This window comes from Bacillus rossius, chromosome 1 (genome assembly GCF_032445375.1).
Source record: "Bacillus rossius redtenbacheri isolate Brsri chromosome 1, Brsri_v3, whole genome shotgun sequence".
NCBI classification, from domain to species: Eukaryota; Metazoa; Arthropoda; class Insecta; order Phasmatodea; family Bacillidae; genus Bacillus; species Bacillus rossius.
In genome coordinates, this window is record NC_086330.1 from 246,477,767 (window position 1) to 246,498,659 (window position 20,893).

The following is a 20,893-nucleotide window of genomic DNA, read 5'->3' on the forward strand; positions in this document are numbered from 1 at the left end:
GTATCATAGCACTACATTTTCACGATATAGCGAAGCATGAAATTATTGTCTTGATTTGTACAAAATTTACATATTTTATCAGTTGTTTACATGCAAAAGTTGCAAATATTTTTCTTTTTAAACTTCCTTAGAAAACAGTATGCTCGTGTCCTTTTGACATAACTAATCCCATGTCTAGTCATACTTACTGCAGGCTGTTCATGTTCATTCCTGAGTGTAGTCTCTTTGTACTGATAACCAGCTGTTAACAACACATCGCCTACCTCGCAATTAGTCACAAAATCAGTTGAGTCAGTTTTGGTGTTAGTCATTCACACTTTGAAAAAGGTTTAACTAAGCAATTATCATGATGGCATAAACTTATCTTACCATTACACCATGGTACCCTCACATTTTCCTGGTGACTGTCATTCTCATACATTTCTGCAGAAGATTTATCAACTGGATTACTCACGATTGGCCACGGACCCTCTTGCATCTGCTGCATCAGCCCTCCGATACATGTAATAATCAAAACACTTGAGTCTCCTAGAAGTTGTTTGGATCTGATGTTTGAAAAAAATGTTACATTACATACTGGATTTTTCTCAAATGCTACTATTTCCTGAACATTTTCCTGTACAGCCTCAGTTTCAACTAACATCTTTTCCAGATCCAAATATCTGTTCACCTGTTTCAATTTCTTTGGATTTCACTGAACTAACCTGACAATTGTGTACCATGTTTTCTCGCATAATCGTCGCACATTTTATTCTAAAATCAAATTTGAAAAGTAGGGGTTCGACGATTATGCATAAAAAAATAATTTGTTAGGTAAAGTTATTCATAAAAACAAAACCATTTCATGGAAAGTACATTTATTTAAAAAAAAAAGGTGGAGTATACAAGAGCACGCCAAATAATTTATATTAATAATTAATTAAACAAAAATCTTTCTTCAACTTTAAATAGAAAAACCAAACTGTGATGCAAACGCAAGCCATTTGAATCTGTGACGTGAACTAATGCGTAACTTGCCACGAAAGATTGCGGGCCGTCAAATGTAGTTAACTCAGCACCTGACAGAGAGTGCGCAATGCATGCAATCTGCGAGATATCGATATTCGACTATGTGTGCGTGCTCTATACGGGAAACAACATAGCCAAACACGAATGATGCCAACTAGCGCTGGCTACATGTTCACAAAGCGGTACACCGCGGTGACGCAGACGATCAGAAAAAGGTAATAACTTTTAAAAATGTCTTTAAAAGAAAATTTTCACGTCAAACAACTTTGTATTTCCGTTAATTAAATAAGTGGTAATTTCCGAATAAATATTAGATTTTGACTTTAAAATACATAGTTTTATACGGAAAAGATACCTACACAAAGCGCTCGGCATCTAATAGCGGGACCAAAAACATCATTCAACGTAAAACATCATTCAACGTTTACGCGAGAATTTTTTGTATCCCAATTTTGACGGCCAAAAATATAGGTGCGACGATTATACGAGTGCGACGATTACGCGATAAGCCGATAAAAGAGGGTATTTTGTGTTCCTGACCCACTTTCTCCTCACAAGCTCCACACCAAACCTGTTTTACTTTATTTAGACCCATGGAAAAATGCTACAGTTCAATTTTAAATTCATCCAACTGGTTTTCTGTTGTATTAATTAACTGTTATCTTACTTGTGCAATTTCCTGTGAGAGCTCCTGCTTAGTTGCATCTAACTTCTGTTTTTTTTTTGTTCTATTTTTTCCCTTAAGTTCTGTGTGTCCTGCCTTATTTCTTTCTAACCCTGTTCAATTTTATTACCTATATCCTGTCTCAATAACTGAAATTGACTATATCAATAGAATAGGTGCTAAAATACATTTTAAAGACAATTTTAAAAAACAGTTTCAGAAATTAGTTAGGAGTTTTAACTATTTCTGTTGTAATACATTCGTTAATTTAAAGCAACTTTTATCATTTTTTCTAAGGTTGGCATAATATTAATACTGTGATATATTTGTATACTTATGATTATGCTTAATTAATTGTGTAGTATTTTATATTAGGGGCAATATAACACTATTTAAATCTGTTTACATTTCTATTGTCTATGGTATATCAGTTACACTACTGTATTTGTCAGCCACATATTTTGGTCAAGTATCACAGATAAGATAAGAGAAATAATAATTTACATAACAAAAGATAGTAGAAATATTATATTACTAATTCAAACATAGTGAATCATTATTTTATATTTATAGTACACCTTTCCACAAAAGTATGTTATATCATATCTATGTATAGTTACACATTGTAGTAGTTATTACGCTAAAAAACTGTCACTACAATTGTAAGGTAATAGTAGATATGTTCGTGTACAACACAAAACACGTGACCTCAAAACAGTTCTCAGGGCCATTAAATTCCTGACAACAGGCGGAACTAAGAGCTTTGACCTACAGATAACTTCTAGTGACATATTATCTCAAATTAAAGATAGCTACAAGTAGTACAGAGGTTAAACAATGTAAGGACAGTATACCTTGAAATATTAGATAAAAGTATTGAAAATTTTATTAATACACATTCAAAAGTAGTTAAAGGACCAGAATTATATTACATACATAGGTTTAAAATATAACTCAATAAATTGTACATCGCATAAGGTTAAAAACATTAAATAGTATAAATCTGTGGCAGTAAAATCTAAAACAATGTTCTACCAAATTTTATTAATTTGTAAACAATAATTTTACATATGTATTTAAAAGTGGTATAAGAAGGTACTGAAAATACGTACATTCTTCTAGTCTGAATATAACTAGCTATGCCAGTGATTTTGATCAATTTTAGCATCCTTGTTCCATAAATAGGCTTATGTTGTTTATGGATGTTTTTTCTAGACAATCTTGATGAGAACTATCAGCCAAATAACCCCGACGATGAGGATGTGTATGATGTTGATGACGAAAACGAGGAACAGTGGCGTCGGATGAGGCATGAACGAGAGAAGTTTTTATTGGAGCAGCAGGTAAGCACGTAGCATATACTTAGAGATATTTTATTACCCGTTTGTTGTTATCAATTATTCATAGTATTCAAACTGTAGAAAATATTAATTACAAAATTTGGAGTTTTGTAACTGTGTATGCATGACTGTTAAGACATCATTACCTGTGTGTGATGTCCCTATGGAGGAACTTAAGTTGATGAGCATAAATCATATTTATGTGCTTACCATAACAGTTAGTGTTATTTATTCCTTGTTTTATACACCACAATATTGTCATGGGGTTAAATTAATTAAATAATAAAGAAAGAATTAGTAATATTAGCACTGTGTTTCTTTAAACTTTTAAAGTCATAATGTCACGAAACTAAAGGACTTGGAAAGTCATGGAGAAATCTCGAAAAAAAAACAGTAACAGTGCTGGAAGTTATGAAACCATCATTTCCAGCATTGGAACTTTTCTAAATTTTATATATTTTTGGTAATGCATAATTTTTTACATCATACATTTCTTTACCATTTTAGAAGCAGCAAACTTTGTTTTTGTGGTGGGTTTTGTAAATAATCTGGAACAGTGTGGTAACGGAGAATAAAAACAGCTAAATTCATTCAATGTTCTCGAGACACATTTCATTAAAGAATTGGAGAGAGTATTAATTTACAAAACTTTAAGCGTATTTTCGATGCTAGTAAAAATTTCTTAAAATGTTAATCTTTATATTAACAGTCAGACCACATTGAGCTAGTCTAATAATATTTAGTCATTTGGAACGTTTACTGTAAGTTAAAATAATTTGATAGCATACAGGTACATAATGAGGAAGTTGTAAATTATTTTTTTTAACCCCTGTTTTTTAAATCCCTTGAAGTAATGGTTTGTCTCATCAAAAATTGTTTCAGACAAAATTTTTAATTATGCTAGCTATAACCCGGGGCTTCGCTCATGGCTAATTTGCACCACTGTTAGATATTTTTATGATTAATTCCAGTACTTTTATCTAAATAAAATCACATTAAATATCAGCTGTATTAATTTGGTTCATAACAAAACTACATAAGGTTTAAATTTTTAATGTTGCAAAAAAGTACTTTGAGAATCGACACACAGTGTCCGCCAGAGACAAGAGTCTACATGGATGGAATGGGGCTGACACTCACAGGAGCCAGCTGCCATATCCGAGGGGAATGCATGATGGGCGACAGGATGGGGTATTGATGTTGCGGGAAACGAGAGTACCTCCTGAAAACCCACTTGAGAAAATTCGGGTTCGACTCCGCTGGAAATTGAGCACCGGCCACCTTTAGGGGGGGGGGGGGGGGGAGCTGAACGTTCTAACCACTCGACCACCGTGCCTCTTACTATTGTAAAATATTGATTAATTTAATTTTAAATATAGTAAAAGTACGCTGATTTTATAACTTCATTTAGTATATTTGGAGATGTATTACCTTGATCAAATCACACCAATCTTTTTATTTTTTTATTTATTTTTTATTTTATTAGATAGCCCATTTTAAAATTTGTGAAACACATTCATGTGTATTTAACTTAAAATATATTTCGTCATATATGACATTTCCAATTTCATTTAATTCAATTGTATGCACCGAAAGATTAAAATTACACTTTCTCTTTTTTACTTAATTACAGACACCTATAATATTTTGAGATTTTTGAAACAATCATGACTTAACTATCAATATTCTCTTCATATGTGTAAGTAGATTAATAGTTATGCTTAGTACTAATAAATGAAATTTTCCAAAAACAATTCTCTATCCTACTTGAAATAGATTTGCTTATGTGATTTTTTTTTTTTATAATTCAAAATGTACTGACTTTTCACCCTCTTTTGAAGATTATTCTTTCTCAGTGCTACATTATTCGCCCTTGGTTCATTACCTCCTGCTTGATTTGCTTCGGAGTTTCAATTCTTATAAATTATATTTATTCGATTTGGGTGCATAATGCCACATGCAAAATGCAAAAGTACAAAATAATTTAATCTTTCTAAAATGGATGCTTTTCGTATACTTATCACCTCAAATTATTTTAAAGAATTCTACCTTAAATTTTTATATCATAAGTTAATTTGCTACATGAATCCGCTCATTACTGAGGTTAGGTGTTCATACATCATTGGTAAGTACTGAAAGACTCTCTTATATATTTTTATATTTTTAATTTAATTGCAGTATTTTAAAATTGTATCATATCTTACAACATTAGACACTAGGCAATTATAGCCAGTCGAAATGAAAGAAATCAATGGCCAATGGTCAACATTAAATAAATCTCGTAGTCTCTTAGTAATTTATGCAAAGTTTTCACTGTTTTCAGTTCTTGGTGATATGTGCTGTAAAAACCACTGCTACTATTATAACTTAGTAAAAGATAGCGCCTGTATCTCAATTCTTTATAGAACCAACAAAATGTTAAATATCTTTGATGCCATGTTTGTTTCAGTTCAATTTTCCTCTTAATATTTTATTTCTGCCATGCGGCTCTTTTGTTCTAGCGAGATTAAATATGAACATGTTTTTAAGTCTAATTGTAAGCTTTAAAACACAAAAAGTTTAAGCCAAATCAGTCCAGTAACAAATAAACAGGCAAACAGAAAAGAAGGCAGGTACAGTTTTATAATAGTATAGATTTAGAAGATTTAAAATAAATCTGAATGGATATGATGGTGAGGCTACTAATACTTTGCGAACTACAGATATTGAAGCTCTAGTGTGAACAGTACGAAGACACATCCATTAAGTGACAGACTACCATTGCCTGTACAGTGTAAGTTTGCAGGAAACACCCTAGGGACTATCATGTTCTGTGGAGCTGGCATTCGCCCCTTCACACCATATACTGCTCTTTTCCCTGCTGTTCTTGTTGCTGTGAGATATTCTTGTGTGTTGGGCAGTTCCATTGAACAGGCCCCATTTCTTGGCAGGCAAAGAAACGTGGACAACATTGCCAACCTTACAGAAATTTCTGTACCAGCATGGAAATATCACGGTTTCAAGAAGCATGTACGGAATGTTTAAATTTGTACGGTCCGTAAATTAAAAGTATGGAAATTTATAATATTAATACTACAAGCTAATGGTTCTAGATATAAAAAATTCATGAAGTGTAATGTTGAAACCTCTGGAGGAAAGTTGGTTTTACTTTGTAACTGACAGTTTGGCAGTATTAAAGAAAGAAAAGTAGGTATTAATTAGATAGGTCTAAAGATGAGTTTTTTTAGCCACTTTTTTATTGTTTTTGTTTGGATAACAGTTTTACCGGCACTTGCTTACTTGCTTTGTTTTAACTGTTGAAAAATTTAAAACTGTGTTCATTTAAATTTTAATCTGCGTAGTAAGATTGTTTGTTGGTAAATGTCTACACAAATCACCTGCACGCTTATTTCCAAACCTGTTGCACCCCTAAAAGATGTTACAATTATTCTAGTTAACATAATTAACAGTAATTCTGATTAACATAATTAAGGAGAGTTAAAATCTCGCTTCCCACACAGGTCGTGTCACGCCCTGCGAGGAGTCTTCACCGGGTCCGTGTGCCTTTCTCACATGTTGGGGCCAACTTAACATCTTTCTTAATGAAACCATACTCCGAAACTTACAACAATACATGATGCTGGTTTTCAAAATTTTTTACAATGGATAACCGGCCGTTGCGATGACGTCATACTGTCAAATGTAACAGACAACTGAAAGAAATTATTACAAACTGAAACGAAACATAACTAAAAGTTGGCATTTAAAAATAATGTTGACTCCTATTTGAAATGAGAGACGAGACAATTCTTAGACAATTTTGCACAAGATTTTGTAGTGTGGATGTTGTGGCAGACAGGGCCTCCAGTTATTCTCTTTGCGCCGTGGAGAACGCTTTGTTGTTGTTTTTTTTTTTTTACATTTGATTTTCTTTGGGTAATTACTACCGTATATACTCGTGTATAGCGCGCCCTTTTTTCCCCTCAAGTAAAGGAAAAAAATAAGGATGCGCGCTATACACGGGAAAAAAAAGTTTGGGGGGGGGGAGGCGGGGAGGAGTGGAAGTCGTTAACTGCCGGGTGACGGGTGACGTTTCTGGCCAGCCCCCACACATACGCACAAGCAACAAGGCCTCTCTTTCACACACAAACACGCACACGCACACGCGCGCGCAAGCTCGCACATCATGGTCTCTTGTTTATTTTTAGACCTCCCCCCTTTACAGAAAGCCAGCTCAGAAGCTAGTAAAAAGAGAGAGAGAGAGAAAGAGAGAATGTTGTCACCAGTTCCCCCCCCCCCCCCCCCAGCCAACTTCTTCGCTTCCTCCATTCCTCACCGGTGAGTCATATAGTTCTCCGCGCCAGCTTAGCAACGTAGCGCGGCACGCCTCCCTCCCTTCCTCCCTCCCGCCCGTCCACGTACCAGTTGTGGCGATATAGCGCTTCATTATCTTCCGTTTAGACAGCAGAGTTTATGTATTTTCCTGACGCATCACCACACATCAATTTAAATAATCAGGTACCACAAAATTTTAGTAAAAATTTTTTATTTCTTTGGAATTAGTTGCAAAAATCGTGGTGCGCGCTATACACGAGGGCGCGCTATACACGAGTAAATACGGTATACCTGAATATAAAATTCACATCAAGAACAAATTGGTTATTGAAGAGCTGGCCAAAAAAGTATAAGTATCAGTGAGTGATATATAAAAAAATCCACAGTTTGAAAACACCTGTTCATCATGTAGCAACATAAACCAGTATACAGTTACTTTCGTAAACATTAGGGTACATACCAATTGTATTAGGGTGCCAAATGAAACTTTTTGATAGTGAAACTACCCTGGAATATATTTGGTAGGGATGTGCGAGTACCAGATATTTTTGGGTACGGTTCGAATCCACAATTACCCGAACCCCGAATCGTTGTACGTACATGAATTCGAACAGTATTACGAATATTCACAAAAGTTATAAATTAATTTAATACTGCTCAAAAATACTAGCAGTGAAAAATGAAATTAGGCTATTATTACGCAAGTATTTATAATATGATGTGTCAAAGAAAGATATGTAAATTAAATAAAAATAATTAATAAGTGACATTAAAAGAATTTCGAGATTTAGAGGGCTTAAACTATAATTACGAATTTCGTTGTATAGGAAACTATAAACTAAAAACAATTACATACCTACAAGAAAAAAACATCTTGGCTATTTATTGGAGAAAAAATGGTTTCGTTTGCTGAAACGTTTATAAAACTGAGATTTCCCTGTGGCGTGCAGTTTATTACTATTGAGTTGGAGAATCGAATATGTTTTGGTTTTCATATTTTAAAGTGTTTATTTTTAATTAATTTACATAATTATAAACATTTCAATCTCGGTGTAATAAATAATTGCCAGTAGTTACAGTTAGAAAAAAGAGAACACACATTATTTTTAAATTAATCCGTTATTTTTAATTATTCTGTGCTTAATATTCGGAATCGGATTTATATCTCAAATATTGCCAGGGATTCGAATCGGATTCGAACCGAACTGAAAATCAATGATTCGCACATCCCTAATATTTGGTAAATCAAAATAGTCATAGTAAAAAGGAATTATGCATTTTTAAATACCTACCTAAGAAGACTGGCATTACAATGATTGTAATACAAATTCTCCATGCATATTTTCAACGAACTTGGTAGCACAGCGGCAAAACGTGTCCTCTGTAAGATTGAGGGACGTGGTTTAAAACACGTCATTGGGAAACTCAGTAAGGTTGTTAGGGTTTGTTTGTAGGAAGTATTTACAGACTGATTTCAGTCATTTAAGCAAAAACAAATATACAAACATATACTTAGTGTTGTAATATATTTTTTAAAATGTTTCAAGTTCATTTTTAGTTATGCCATAGAAGTATAGCCTCTAATGTGTGAAAAAAACTGTATATTATTAACTGATTAGTAAATTTTAAAAAGATGGGCAGTATTTTAATAAAGTACCTTGTTGAAAATCAGGTCCAAAGCCGGGTTTTAGTATTTTTTCAAGTCTTTTATTGAAGCTGTGCTGCTATCTGTGTATGATGGGGGAAAACAACTTTTATGCTTCAGGCAGATTGTGTGGTTTGCATCCAGAAATTTTTTAATGTACTAGAAAAGCGAATAATTTGTTGATCAGTATATTTATCACACACTGCATTATTTTCAAGAATTATACTTTAAATTTTGTGTCAGATTTTTGTATTATACGTTTATTTATTATTTGCAATATGAAAACACATGAATTTGCTCGTTACCGATTTTGGATTATTACACATCACTGGAGAGTACTGAAAGACTCACTCACATTCATGATCAAAACACCACAACCCGCGATCCCAACAAGGTCAGCCATATAGCAACTTACAAGGAACAAGGCATTCAAGTGTGTACATGCGACAAAGTCTTTTAGACTGTCTGTATACATTGTCTGCCTACATGTCTGTAGAAAAAGCTACGAGACTTGTTTCAACTCTGATAGATGACTATTTAACATATTTAGTTTTGATTAAACAGACTGAACTACTGCTGGTACTCGCTTTGTTTCTTTTGTGGAGGCAATAAGTCTCGCACTCCCTCTCAGACCTTTGTGATGGTATGAGTCTCCAACTCCTTTGCAACCGACATCTCTGCGGTACTCACTCTGTGACTGAGGTTCGTGCTGCATCGAGTCCCCACATGCACAGCAACCGCTGTGAAGCAGCGAGTCTTCCTCTTACTCAACTACCGATGTCTCGGTAGCACATGCTATGCTACCGACATTTCAATAGTACTCGCTCTGTGACTGACGTTCCTGCTGTAGCGAGTTCACAATCGTTCAGTGACTCACCCAGCGAGTAGCATGTTGAACTAATACTCACTTGGGCAGAGCTGCCACTCGCTCCTTGCTCGTCGCTAGCAGTCTTCTTGTAGTGCTTCCAGCCACTCGTCTGTCTGCTGTTGATCTGACTCTGAGGCTGCCAACTGCTTGGGTTTGTATACCCGTCAGCTGCTATGCTGTCACATGTTTGTCTGCTGCTTGTCACTGCACCCCAGCCTACTGCTGATACCTGAGTACACTTACACTGTGTGGCATTTATACTTAGTGAGCAGTTTGCACTTTCCGCACAAACCATACCGTGTTTCGAAGTAAACACAGCAGCGAGAGAGGAAATAACGTTATGGCAGTATACATCATAACATTCTTACATAACAAAAAAAATTTTACCAAAACATTAAGTTACTTTACATAAAGCTTTGTTATTTATACTAGCTGAAGTACTCGGCATTGCCCAGGCTAAACACATTGTGAAGAGGCTTCTGTTAGTTTAACTAACATTTACAAATACAACAATGCAATAGCAGTTTTCATGGAGACGAAGAAAGCTTCAGCATTTAATTTTGTATATCTTATTGTTGAAAATTTTGAAATTTTGATTTTAACACCCCTGCAAACCCACATTGGGTGCTGATTTTCATACAATCAATTCTTAGTGGATGCCTATGTAGTAAATAACATGTATGTACCAAATTTTAAGTCTTTTGGTCTTATAGTTCGGGAGAATTCGTAATCTGTGAGTATGTGTATGTATGTGTGTGTGTCTATATAATAAAAATAATTTTTCGATAAAGATGTAATTATTTTTGTGAAAGTGGTGATGATTGTTTTCACCTGTTCAGGCAAAGGGAGCTGTTGCCGACAGCACCATGCCTGAGGATGAGGACAGTAAGTTGATGAAGCTGGGGAAGGCTGCCCTGAAGAGAATTCGCAATTGTAACTCCCAAGATGTGGTACAGGAGAAAAAAAAAGAGATCAAACGTTCAGATTCAGAGCCTGTTGTTTCACCTGATCCAAAACGGCAGTTCCAGTTGCTTGTAAGTTTTTAAAAATGTTTCTTCGAACTCAAGCTTATCACAATAATCCCAAATATATATCCATCCTGCCTTTCTTTAATTTTAATGATTTAGATTTCTGTCATTCTATCATTCATCCATTCAAAAGTAAGAATTGGTTTCATTGTGACCTAAACGTTAAGATATCTCATTCATGTGTAAGTAAAGAGTGTGTGCTAAAATTTTGTAATGGTAAATTCTTGCATGCTAATTAGAGATGGACGAGTTGAGGTTTTTTGGCTTCGAGTCGAGTCGAGCTGAGTTTAGCAATTCATATTTCGAGTCGAGTCGAGTTACCAAATTTTTGAAGAGGTCGAGTCAGTTCGAGTTTCATAATTTTATAATTTTTTGCGTCGAATATGATAAATAAAATATTATTACACCCATTGATATAAAAATTGTGTATCCAAGATGCATCTGCATTATTTAAATATTTTAAATGATTAATTAGAAAATCATTATGTTATTTAAATATTTTAAATGATTAATTCAAATCATTATGTTATTTAAATATAAAAAACTAAGCTTTATTTCAACATGATTTCACAGTATCTTTAATGTAGCTATCCTAACCAAATCAACCGTCCACAATGTTTTAAAGTATTTATAATGTAGCGAACCTAACCTAATTGACCATAGTTATCATGAGTTGTCCAAAATAAACATTCACGGACACACTGCAAACGAAAAATATGGCGGCGTACAAATAAATACCGTTGCCTTGTTTATGGTATTTCCTTTTATCAACACCGCCATATTTATTTACAATGAACAAAAAAAAAAACGAAGATGTACAATCTTAGACCGTGATCGGGAGTTAGGCTCTTTCGTCTGTGAAAAGAAGGCTTCCCGAGTTACGTAACTTTTTTTTTTCGATCCACCCACATGAACAAACAGCTCAAGGCATATAGGCCTTGTCACATTGTCACATTCTCAATGTAAATACACTTTTATCCTAAACGTTAAGCCTAGTTGACACGATGATAGTCGATGTCACGACAGCAGCTGTCACGACAGTGTGCGATAGATGCTGTCACGACAGTGTCTGTTTACACTGGCATTAAGATATTATGCGATAGTTGGGAAAATGTCAGACCTGGTGCGTTGTGTGGCCCAGGTTTTAGTAGTTGAGATAGCTATTTCCGTTAAAAAAAAAAAGACAAACAAACAGTGGATAAGAAATTGGTTGGCACGAAGAAACGAGTTGGGCGTTTCAAACACTCTTATAAAAGAATTAGCATTTGAAGACCCCAAAAGTTATGTAAATTTCCTTCGAATCGATGAAAGAATGTTTGACACATTACTTAATAAGGCAAGTATTAAATCATTAATTAAAGAGACATTGTCCAAATCAAAATAACCTATAATAAATTCGACTATTGCTAGAAGTACTATGAACACATGCAATCAGACTATCACGATAGTGATTTCAGTCCGTTTACACTACGAAAGTTCTGCGACAGTTGTAAGTACTGTCATGACAGTTACTACCAACTATCTAGCTCGACTTGATATCGCGATAGTGCTATCGCGACAGCGCGAGAGTAACTATCGTGCAGTTTACACGGTGAAAGTAGTGTGATAGTACGGCGATAGTAGCTGTCGCGGTAGTAACTATCGGGCTTTACTATCATCGTGTCAACTAGGCTTTATTGACACGCAGCGCTGCGTAGCGGAGCACAGCTAAATTTAGTTCCAAAATGCAAGGCTGGCTGGCCTTACACGCAGCCATTTTCACGCATCACGGTTTGGTGTTATTTACTAAATATTACAATATAATTATTTTATGTTTTTATTTTTAGGTTACGGAAATCTCTTGTTTATACGAGTTTTTATAAACGGGGCACGATAAACGTGATGATTATTAATACATGTGCGTTTTGCAACATATTTTTCTTCAGTGAAAATCCATTTGACGTATTTTGTAAACAAATGCGGTACCGTATTTGAAGTAAACACAGGATGAAAAACAAAATGAAAACAGTGCACGCTGTTTTCCAAGCCTTTTTTTTATATATAAAATGGTCATGTGACATAATTTTGTCCTATAAACTGTCGCCACTATCGACAAAATCACGTTACGACGTCACGTTCATAAATGAAGGTAGGGCTAGGTTTGGTTGCACTTGTGCCTATTTTAGCGCCGTAGCACGGTACCTAGCAGGCAAGGTTAGGTTTGCACGGGATTTGTTTTGTTTAAAGGTCATTATCATTTCTTGCTGTATTAATGACTTGGCGAAAACGTTAAGACAACCTATAATAAAGTGCTATAATGTCACTATGCTGGTACTTAACTCGAAACGTGTTTCGAGTCTCGAACTTGATAAAATATGTGACTCGGTTTTCGAGTCGAGTCAATCTGACCCAACTCGGCTCGGCTCGACTCGATAAACCAAGACTCGACCCATCTCTAATGCTAATGCTAACTTACAATACTTTTAACCACTTAAAGGTTTTAATTTGAAAAAAATGTTAGTTCTATGTACCAATTTATGATATTTTTGCTAATTTTCCAACCTCTCACTTAATTTACACTAGTGATAATATATTTTTATTTCCAAATCAATGTTACTCCAATTAAAACCTCCACTTGCGAGTTCTATTTTGAAAAAGGGAAATATCACACAACGTAACTCTTCATGCGCCTTATTTGTGTTCTGTTTCTTATCTCGTGCTCTGGTAAATGTGATAATCTATACTAACATTATGAAGAGGTAAAGTTTGTTTTAAGTCTGAAACTACTAATCCGATTCTGACAATTCTTTCACTAGTAGGAAGCTATATTAACTGAGTACTATATAGGGTATTTTTTATTCTGATAAAGATGTGTTTTCAGTAAGAAATCACAATGACTGTAATTGAAGTCAGAAAACAACTAGCTGTCATGTTGATTTATCGGCATGCGGTGCCTAAATGTTTTGAAATAAATAAATAAAATCTATAGCAAAACTATTGAACTTTATTAACTTTACAAAAAAATTTCCATGATACCATATATCTAAAATTAATATTCCAGCCACAGGGAATGTTTTTGTGTTAAAGGTCAAAGAAATTTTACAAAATGAGGTTTGCGAGTATTCTTTATCAATTAACTCTATGAATAGTTTAATCAGTATGGAGTGCTTGGATGAGCACATCCATGTTTTAATTTGAAAACTCATTTAGGTTAGGTTCTTTTATCTTATTGAAGTTTTGTGTAAAGTTATGTGCAACATTTTTCTGTAAAGTTTTGTGTCAAGTTTTGGGTAAAGTTATAGTTACTGTAACTGTATAAAAACTTCAAAATGCCTAAAAGAAAATCACAACTTTCACGAATTACATCTCATACGAGAGCAGCAAGGTTATGCTGAAGGGAAGAATCTCTGATGAAACTACTCACCATCCTTCGCATTCATATTGTTTCTATGTCAGAATTTTATCGCTCCACGTACACTTCTAAAAACTGTAAATAGAGTAGTTACAGAGACATATCAAGCAGCTTACTGGGACAGAGGTTTATCAGAAAATGAATGATGATCATTGGGAAAACACTTTGAGAGAAGCTTTTATTTCACAATGTCAATTAAAGATGAGGGAGTTGTTTGTAGTTATCCTACTATTTTGCCAACCATCTGAACTATTATAACTTAGGGAGTACTTCATCTTGCCTTTCAATTGAGACATTTTCAATGACAGTTTGATACTAATAGAAAATAGACGGTTGAAATTTAATCACAACAGATTAAATTATTTTGGATTACCTTTTCCTATTCGTTCACAAATGATGCTTTGCATACAATGTTGATACGTTTGTACAACTTCTGCGAATTGAAAGATTTTGTCAATGAAAATTCACAGGCTTTTGATGAAATAATTAACAGTGTGACAAAGAATGAGGGCAAATTAATTTTTTGAACGCCCCAGAAGGCAGGGAAAAACGTTCCTTGCCATTTAATATTAGCACAAATCAGACAATCTGAAAAAATAGCTCTGGCAGTTGCTTCTTCTGGGATTGCTGCTACTCTGTCGAGCAACGGAAAAACTGCACACTCCACCTTCAAACTCCTATTATCAGTACCTAGGCAACAGTCTGTATGTTCAATATGCAAAAATGGGCCCCTAGGCAAATTGTTACAGGATGCTTCATTGATAATATGGGACGAATGTGCCATGAGTCATAGAGCCAATGTTGAAGCTGTTGACCGAACAATAAAGAACCTCGGAAATTTTGATGCCGTCATGGGTGGGGTTGTTACTTTAGGGTTTGCTGGTGATTTTCGACAGACACTTCCTGTTGTTACAAAAGAGACACATGCAGACATCATTAAAATACGCTTAAAATCATCTCGCTTATGGAGTTCCATTCAAAGACTGAATCTGCGAACAAACATAAGAGCCCGTCTTAGTGGAAACACGGATAATGATATCCCACAACAACTACTCAACCTTGGACAAGGAGCATTTACTTCTCCAAACATGAACGCTAAAAATTCTGAAATCGTACTAAATCAGACACTAGGTTGAATAGTTCACAGTCAGCAGCATCTTATAGATCCAGTATAGCCTGACCTTGAAAAACTACTCGAGAGACTTTCTTTGGCTGTGTTCAAGGGCAATAGTGTCACCTAAGAACGATGCTGTCAGTGAAGTCAACAATCTAATTTACAAAAAGTTCCCGCCCAAATCAAAAAAATTGTAACTTGGTTAACAAAAAGACAATGGAATTGTAACGACCATCTAGAACCGGCTAGAATATGCACATACCAAGGATTCCAGTGATCCCCAGGGACTTGCAGACATGTTTTAAACGGCTCCAGTGTCCTTTAAAAACTTAATTTGGGCTGACCATTAATAAGTCTCAGTTACAAACATTCTCTTTGGTTGTCATTGATTTACTAAAAGAGTGTTTCTCCCAGTTGGCAATTATATGTTGGTTTATTATGAGTTGGAACTCCAGAAAACCCAACATATTTTGCTATCAGAACATAAAATGACAGTCAACATTGTGAACGGAGAAACTGTAAACAAATAGTTACTTTGTAATAAAAATAGACATTAAATTGTTAAATAGACAATTATGTTGTGGAAGGTTATAGGGAGGTTTGTGCTGTTTTGTTATCCATACCTAATATCTTTTAAATGCTTGATTACCTTTTTGGAGATACAATTTCATCATATGTATCATTACCATATTTACTCTTTTAAATATATGCAATGTACAGACATTTTTGCCCTAAAAAATATTATTATTTTATTTACATAGACAGTTGCGGGATTATGTCCATAAAAATGTTTTAAATAGATCTTTCTCACTGCAAGAATTGTTCAAGGAACGTATCAAATGCCTTGTATAGACCATATATGTATCCGTAGATTCAGAAACTGGAAAAGAAAATGGTTCTTCTTTGTCTGTGTTTATATAACATGACTTTCCTCTGCAAATTAACCAACAATAGTGTATGGCCATAAAAGTTTATTAAATTAAGAATAGATTTTGTTAAACAAAATGTAACTTTTTTTGCATTCTTAAAAACCTGGTTTTCAAATTTGATTTTAATATTAAAGCTGTAACGTTGCAAGAACCCTGCCCTCCTAAATAAATATTTTTATTTTAAACTATTTTCATGAATGTAAATTTTTCTTAAAAAGTCTTTCTAATGATATTTTACCGTTTGTTATATATTTTAGGGTTGATATTTTTCACTTGCTATGTTTTTTAAGAAGGTATTTTGTATTATCATTACTATTTTTTATGTAATTATTCACAAATGAGCCGTTGTACTAGATTTTTGCCTGTTTGGGCCTACTTTTTCAGGTTTTTCTCAATAAGTTGAATTTTGTCAAATAATTTGTATTATGATTGCTGTTCTTAAATTTAATTAACGTGTTGCAATATAATTATAGATCACGGGACTGTGTCTGGGCTGGGGTGATGTGTAGGGAGAGAGAGGCATAAGAGGCCTGTAAATGTGAGTGAGAAAGAAACAGTGCTTCCCCGCCAACCGAGATAAAGACGGGAATTCCCCCACTGCGTGGGAACTGTGTGATAACTGCTGTCTCACGGTGTGGGAGAAAGAACGAGAATGGGAGTCCTCAATTTTGATGTGAAATTGAAAAGAGACAGATCAAGGTATTGTAATTTGTACTCTGATTGGCTTGTATCTGTAAGCGTGAATGAAGCGTGCGTGTGATTGGTCGGTGAGGTCATGTGGCTCCTCCTCCCTGCGTGGAGGAGACGGTGACAAGACTTCACCAGTCGTCCGGCGAACGCTGCACAAGTAGGTTGCGTTCGGGGGCTTCTCGCAAATTATGTAGAAGTTATTGAAGAGATAATTTAACGTTGGTGGTCAGAGCCATGCCGAGTATTAAGTTAACCTAATTTTTTTATATTTCATTCGGACATAAATTAGAAATTGCGGCCACCTTCGTCGGCATTTGGCTCGGGGCGAAGTTCATTTTCGCTGGGTGCGGCCACGGTTGAGGCCGCACTGACTTCGTGTACTTGCAGTAAAACATTACTGAAGGATGCTATTTTTTTGTTAATTCTCATCATGCGAACTACGAGCATTTTTTGACGGGCAGATGTATGTGGAATGAGTGAGCAACCTCTTTTGGAAGTGTTTGGATTTGTCTGTGCATTCTAGTTTGAAAAAATAAAACAAACACTAAAAAATTGGCACAACATCTGTTTATTTTTGTATATAACGAACCGTTATATTTGGCGCCAGGCCACGCGGCTTGAATTTGGACACGACCCTGAGATTAAGACAGACATTTCGGCAGCGAAGAAGAAAATATAAACATTCTTAAAACAGTTCGTGACTACGATAACCTGAAATAATGAAAATTTACGACTAATATTGAACAGTTTAGAAGAAACGGCGAAGTGTATCCAGAACTGTCGGCGCAGCTGAGCGGCGATTGCGGCAAGACACGACGGGCTGTTTCAGCAAGTGAAGTGTTCCAGAGAAACGGCGGAAAGCGGTACATCGAGGGACAGAGTGACCCAAGGCACCATGTAACTTCAGGCTTGTCTCAACGAGGGACTTCAGGACCTCATTGCCAGACATCGAGATCGTCACTTCGCGGGACATCGCGGGATGAATCGCCGAAAATAGCAAGTCAAAAAATGGAACTAAATTAATTGTTTGCATTGTTTTTCTTTTGTTTTGAGTATTCAAATAATATTTGTGTGAAAATTTTTGTAAGTTATATATTTCATTATGACAATTAGTAGCCCAGTTGAGGTTATGGGGGGTCAGTTTCTAATAATCAGTTATTGAATATGATGAGAGAAATGATGCGGGACATGAGACAGGAAATGAGACAGGTACAACAGGAATTTAAACAGGAAATTGAACAGGGATATCGGAAACTTGTTCAGGGACAAAATGAAATCAACAACAAAATAGATCAGGCAACTCACAAAATAGAGGCAAATTCACAAGAGATTGCTAAGTTTAGGAGCGAAACAGCTACACAGTTGCGTCAGGAATTTGGCAGGGTGGAGAACAAACTTGACTTTAAAATTAAATTTAATAAACAGGTAGCCACGTGTACAAACAAAGTAGATGAGTGTGCAAATAAAGCAAATGTAGAAAAATGTGAAAGGGAAATAATAGTGTCAAAAGAAAATGTTGAATTTATTCGCATATCTGCCAACTTGTACGATTTTCCCGTAATTTGTACGGAAAATAATTCATATTACGATTGTACGGAAATTCGGAACATCTTACGATTTTTGTCTGTTTAAAAAATGCAATATAATATTTTAGTGCCCATATAAATGTACCGTTTGAGCAGCATTTGTTATTGTTTAACAACATGGCGTCCGCGATAATATGTGAATAATAGAGTCAGAGAAAAATTGTTCCGATAAGAAAGTAATTTTTGTAAGTTTCGTTGGTATACAGCAGGCTGGATGGCAACTGATCTTGCTAATCTTTTGTGCGGAAGAGTCATGAAAGTAATTTTTGTAAGTTTTGTTGGTACACAGCAGGTTGACTGGAGACGAGTGATAACGAATTAACCGTTTATGTACGAGTGCGCTAAATATTTTATAAGTTAGCGCTTGTATGAAACGTAAGATAATATGATTTCATAATGGCTACGAGTAGTAAAAAACAATATGGACAGGTGTTTCGGTCATCTTACTCAGAATTATTTCCTTTCATTAAGTACTAAGAGTGAAAAAGACTCTAATTTTGCGTTTTGTAGTGTTTGTCGTTGCGACATATATGTTTCCCATGGCGGCAAGCACGATAGTTCCTATCGTCAAGAGCTTGAAACATGCAAATAACACGAAGCTTGCAGAAGAAAAAAAAATCAGCAGTTTCTTTTCCGAGAACCGTAACAGTGAAAATGATGTGATTAGGGCGGAATGTTATTTTACAAGCTTTTTAGTGGAACATAACCTACCATTCAGCGTCGCTGACCACGATGGGCATTTGTTTCGTAAAATGTTCCTAGGGTCTGATATCGCAAAAATGTACAGCTGTGGGCGCACTAAAACTGCAGCAATAGTAAAAGAAATGGCTTCCAATACTACTACTTCAGTAGTACATTGCTTGCAAAGTGGCCCATTTACATTAGCTACTGATGGAAGCAATGACGCAAAAGTTATATCCTCTCGTGGTAACTTATTACAACCCTGACTGCAGGTTAGTAACTAGATGTGTTTTGGCCATACCTTCATTGGAAGGTGCTTCTACTGGTAAAAATATTGGGCAGTTATTGCTATCAGAACTTGAAAGTATGAATGTGCCAATTCATAATTGTATAGGTTTTGGCTGTGATAATGCAGCAGTAATGGTAAGAAAAAAAATATATATATATACATGAACTTGTGAACATGTGTATTAAATCATTTATTTTGCATTCAAGCTGTTAAGTTTTAATAAATTACAGTAACTTTTTATTTAACTTTTGTATTTTGGGTAGAGACGAGGTGTTATCAATGCAAAATAAACACGTGTTTTCCGAATCACTTATTTTAAACATCGCGCCTGATTTACGCTATAGATTTATTAATTTGGAAATCTTACTGCTTGCACTCCTAACAAGTTGGCAGGTGTGCATGATGTACATGAGCATGTAAACATTGAGAATAAATGTGAAAAATTCCTAGATGAGGGAAACAGGGAATGTTTGGACAATGTGGTTGAAAAAATTAGTAAATTTAGAGGTAAAACACATAGGATCAGGAGTTTGTGTAAACAGATGGAAATAGTGGAGAATGAGATGAAAGCATTCTCAGATACACTTAAGGATGAGTTTGCTGAGGAGGTAATCAGGGAATTGAGTTTTTCAGATTATGGAGAAATGATAAAAGGAAAATTTTTTCATAATAGTAATGTGCCAAAATGTGGGTTGTGTATGCAGAATAGGGTACAAACTAAAAATTTTGCACTGACCCAGGTAGAACCTGGATTGAGAAAAGCTGTGCAACATGGTCAGAGGTTTTGGGTGTGAAAGCATGTGTACAGAACTATCGCCGAAATTGTAAATAGTTTGTTATGGTCACAGACAGAAGAAAGGCATGGTAAATGTAAATGGGTAATGCAACATCTTGAAACTGTGTGTATAGACTTGTTTGGCCCACTGCCTAGATGGAGGGGTGGAGTCAAAAATAGTTGTGTTGTGTTTGATGTTTTTTTAAATTTGCCAATTTTTTTTTTAATGTTTTTCAGAATTTTTTTTATTTATCCTTTGAATTATGTACTTTTTGATGTTTTGTATTGTGTAGAGTTATTGTATTTTTTGAAGAATAGTTATAGTGTAATGTAGGAAGGTACAAATAAGATTTATGACAGCAATTTTTTACAAGATTCTTAAAGAGAAGAAAGATAAATACATCGAAGTTAATGTGAATAGTTTCTGTTTTGAAACAATAATAGTAATAATGGTATAAATTCTTTTGAATATGCAGTTACAAAATATCATGTGAAGAAATGCTTTACATTGTGAGAATTTCATTGCACTTGGTTAATGTTTTGTTTGTTTAATGCTGTGTCATTGGAAGAT

General features: G+C 35.0%; 1 protein-coding gene across 4 annotated transcripts in view; it reads left to right on the plus strand.

Moving 5' to 3' along the window:
* The window catches only part of LOC134527437 (claspin), a 99,396-nt gene that overhangs the window by 63,959 nt on the left and 14,544 nt on the right, over nt 1-20,893 (plus strand). For all 4 annotated transcript variants that reach the window (XM_063360119.1, XM_063360118.1, XM_063360120.1 and 1 more), the window contains exons 15-16: nt 2,888-3,015; nt 10,679-10,873. In XM_063360119.1, coding sequence (XP_063216189.1) covers nt 2,888-3,015; nt 10,679-10,873 — 323 coding nt within the window. The remainder of the gene's footprint in view (nt 1-2,887; nt 3,016-10,678; nt 10,874-20,893) is intronic.